Raw genomic sequence first — 3,388 nt, 5'->3', positions numbered from 1 at the left:
GACTTTTGGAGCCTGTATACATGGTTGAGATCCAGGCACCAGAGGGAGCTCTTGGAGGAATCTACAGCGTGCTGAATCAGAAGAGAGGACACGTCTTTGAGGAGATGCAGAGGCCAGGGACACCACTGTACAACATCAAGGCGTACCTGCCTGTTGTGGAGTCGTTTGGATTCTCGGCTCAGCTTAGGGCAGCAACCTCAGGACAGGCATTCCCGCAGTGTGTTTTTGATCATTGGGAAATGATGTCGTCTGACCCTCTTGAGCCAGGAACTCAGGCCTCAGTGCTTGTGGCTGATACCAGGAAGAGGAAGGGTTTGAAGGAACAGATGACTCCACTCTCTGATTTCGAAGACAAGCTTTAAGCTTTCACCAAAACTTTTAGCCCTCTTTCGCTATGGTTACTTATCTTATTTTTGTAGCGGATGTTTTAGGTGGTGAGATGAGAGAAAAGTTGAGACATAGGTTGTTTTAAATACTACAAGGAAAAGTTAATTATTATTATTAATCGGATACAACTCGCCATTGAAATTGAATCAACGAAGAAGTAGGAGATTTATATATTATTATTATTACGCTTCACTTCGCCATTAGTGATTGCTCCGTCTTCCTCTCTGGATCTCTCTCTCCCTTTCTCTTTCTTGAATCTCTTGTCGGCAGTTTATTAAATCTACCGACGGAATATGCATCGGTGGTGACGACGACGCCTACAAGTAAGGTGGAGAAAGGGCATCATCTTACAGAGACGGCAAGTACAAGGAGGCTCTTCTCTTCTATACGGAGGCTCTTACAGTTGCTAAGCCCAAGCCCTAGAAGATCGCTCTTTACAGCAACCGCGCCGCTTGTTATTTGAAATTATACGACTTCAATAAGGTTCTTTTTTTATTTATTCTATTTGAACTTAGAAATGGTCAACTGAAATCAGTGCTAATGGAAGAGGACAAGTCAGAGAAAAAGAAGAAAGAGAAGAGGAAGATGGAGTAAAGCTGGAAGAGACGAGGAGACTGATGATGGCCACAGCACGAAGAAGAAGGAGTCAAAGAGTGCAGAGTAGGGATGCAAAACATAACAAAACCCTGTATTGTTTTTTTATTTTTGAGTAATGTCGGTTGCGTTTCGTTTTCTTAGTGAACTTTGGATAATTTTTGTTTTGGTCTGGAAACGATGCAAGATTTGGTAACATCGTAATATTGTTTAGGCTTCACGATTCTGTTTCTCTTTTACATGCTTTAAGTTCTGCAATCACATGATTATTTCGTAAAATTATCATTCCAAGTGCATACTAAAATATGCCATGCTATGTGAAAATATTAAATGGTAAATTTAGTATGTTGGATGACGTTTACAACCCTGGAGTCTCCATTTTATAAAATACTACAACTGCTAATAAAAGACTATTAGTTGTGCTTGTACCTTCTGGACTATCAACTGATAAAAAGACTACCCTCTTTTGGGTTTAGGACCTTCTGTCTCTAATAGTGTCTTCCACTAGGTGAGAGATTAGAACTATCGATTGGAAAACATTTCCCTTTTAGCCGCTTTCACCCTGTTTATTGTTCTTTGATGGGCTTTCAGCTTGATTTCGATCTAGTTTTTAGGGTTTGTTCAAAGTTCATCTGAAAAGTTTGGTTTTCTTGTGTTGCAAAGATGTCTTCCGCCATGGATAAAGCTTTGATGGCTATGTCTTTAGAGGAGGTCGAAGAAGAAGTCCCGTTCGAGATGCCAGATCTACCAGAATTTCTATCAGTGGAAAGAAATTCTTTGAGTTTGATTGGACGAACGTTAAATCCGCCGTGTCAACCGATGAAGAATTTGATTCGAGATATGCCAAGGAAGTGGCAAAAACCGGGAAGAATTAGAGGAGTTGCTTTATCAAATGAAAGATTCCAATTCATCTTCGACTCTGAACACGATCTGTTGGAGGTTCTAGCAAAGGGAGCTCATACGTACAATGATTGGTCTATCGCTGTGGACAGGTGGTACGAGAATCCGCCGGCGAATTATCTTCAGAGAATTCCAATTTGGGTTCAGATTTGGAACATCCCGGTAAATTATTACACGACGACAACTATTACTACTTTGGGAGAGCTGATAGGTGAAGTTAAGGAAGTAGCTTTCGATCCAGAGAAACCACAAATCCAGGAGTTTGTTAGAGTCAAGGTTATGTTTGATGTGTCTCGCCCACTCAGAAGATCAAAGGAACTAACCTTGCCTCGGAGAGGATCTACGGTGATAAGGTTCCAATATGAGAGGGTTCAGAAACATTGTTTTGAATGTCAAAGGCTCACCCATGACAAAAATGTTTGTCCTCTGTTGCTTCGTAAAATGGAGCAGGAAGCAAAAATGAAAAAAACGGGGAACGGTCCGGAAAAGATTCCTAAAGCGTTGTTCTTAAAGGAAGCTGATCCGTTGTTTGGGATCTTGAGAGAAGATCAGGTAGGTTTAGACCCTGCTACAGGAAGACAGAGGATTGCTAATGATGTGCTGGAAGGGATGAGGCAATATCTATTGGCTAATAATAATGAGGATAGACAGGTAAAAGCTGATCGCATCAGAAAATCTGTGAGAGAAGTAGAAAAAGATCCGATAGCAAAGAAGACAGTCCTGAGATTGGAGTCTCCTCCAGTGGTTCACTGTGATGTTAACAAGGTTAAGGGATTAGTTTTCAGCTATGAAGAGATGGAGAGTGTTGTACAGAGAGAAAGGGGTATGGATATGGACCCTTTGGGTTTTTCAGAACCAGGTCAGAACAGTGAGGTCGGCAGAGGTTTGGTTTTAAGTAGTTTTCAGCAGGATCCAGACTCGTTGGGTGATTTCTTGGCGTTGTCTCAACCTTTTCAGGATAGAGTTACGGGTTTTAGGACTGGCTTCAGTGAAGCTGGTTCTTCCGGCTCTAAACCAAAAAAAGGTAAATCAAGGAGTAAACCTCCGACTCGTCTCAGAAAACAAAAAACCAAGGATAATACTCAACCTGGAGTTTCCCAACAGCCTCAGTTGGATTTAACTCGATATGCGAATGATAAGAGGAAGGCAGACGGTGGAGGAACAAACACTGCAAAAATGTTAAAGCTTAATCCTCCTAAGGTGATCCCAAAGGGGGGATCGCCCAACGCATAATGAGCATATTGAGCTGGAATTGCCAAGGTTTGGGACAGTCTCAAGACTTGGTGATTCCTCGTCTCAAGGAATTGCGTAAAAAGCATTTCCCTGAGATTCTGTTCTTGATGGAGACGATGCAGTGTCGAGATAGGTTGAATGATATATAGTGTATTCTGGGTTATGACAGACTTCTCACAGTGGACCCTATAGGAAAATGTGGTGGTTTGGCTCTTATGTGGAAAAGCAGTGTACAGTTGAATATTTTGTATGAAGATAAACATATCATAGATGC

The 3,388-nt window shown here is 41.6% G+C and overlaps 1 protein-coding gene across 1 annotated transcript; it reads left to right on the top strand.

Annotated features, from left to right (window-relative positions):
* Window positions 6-510, top strand: LOC104744192 (elongation factor 2-like; the record flags this gene model as incomplete). The annotated part of the gene is made up of 1 exon (XM_010465203.2): window positions 6-510. A coding segment is annotated over one exon (357 nt), but the record flags the coding sequence as incomplete, so codon positions are not given.

Source organism: Camelina sativa, chromosome 14 (assembly GCF_000633955.1).
Source record: "Camelina sativa cultivar DH55 chromosome 14, Cs, whole genome shotgun sequence".
NCBI lineage: Eukaryota > Viridiplantae > Streptophyta > Magnoliopsida > Brassicales > Brassicaceae > Camelina > Camelina sativa.
The sequence above is the reverse complement of the archived record's forward strand: the minus strand, read 5'-3'. Positions and strand labels throughout refer to the sequence as shown.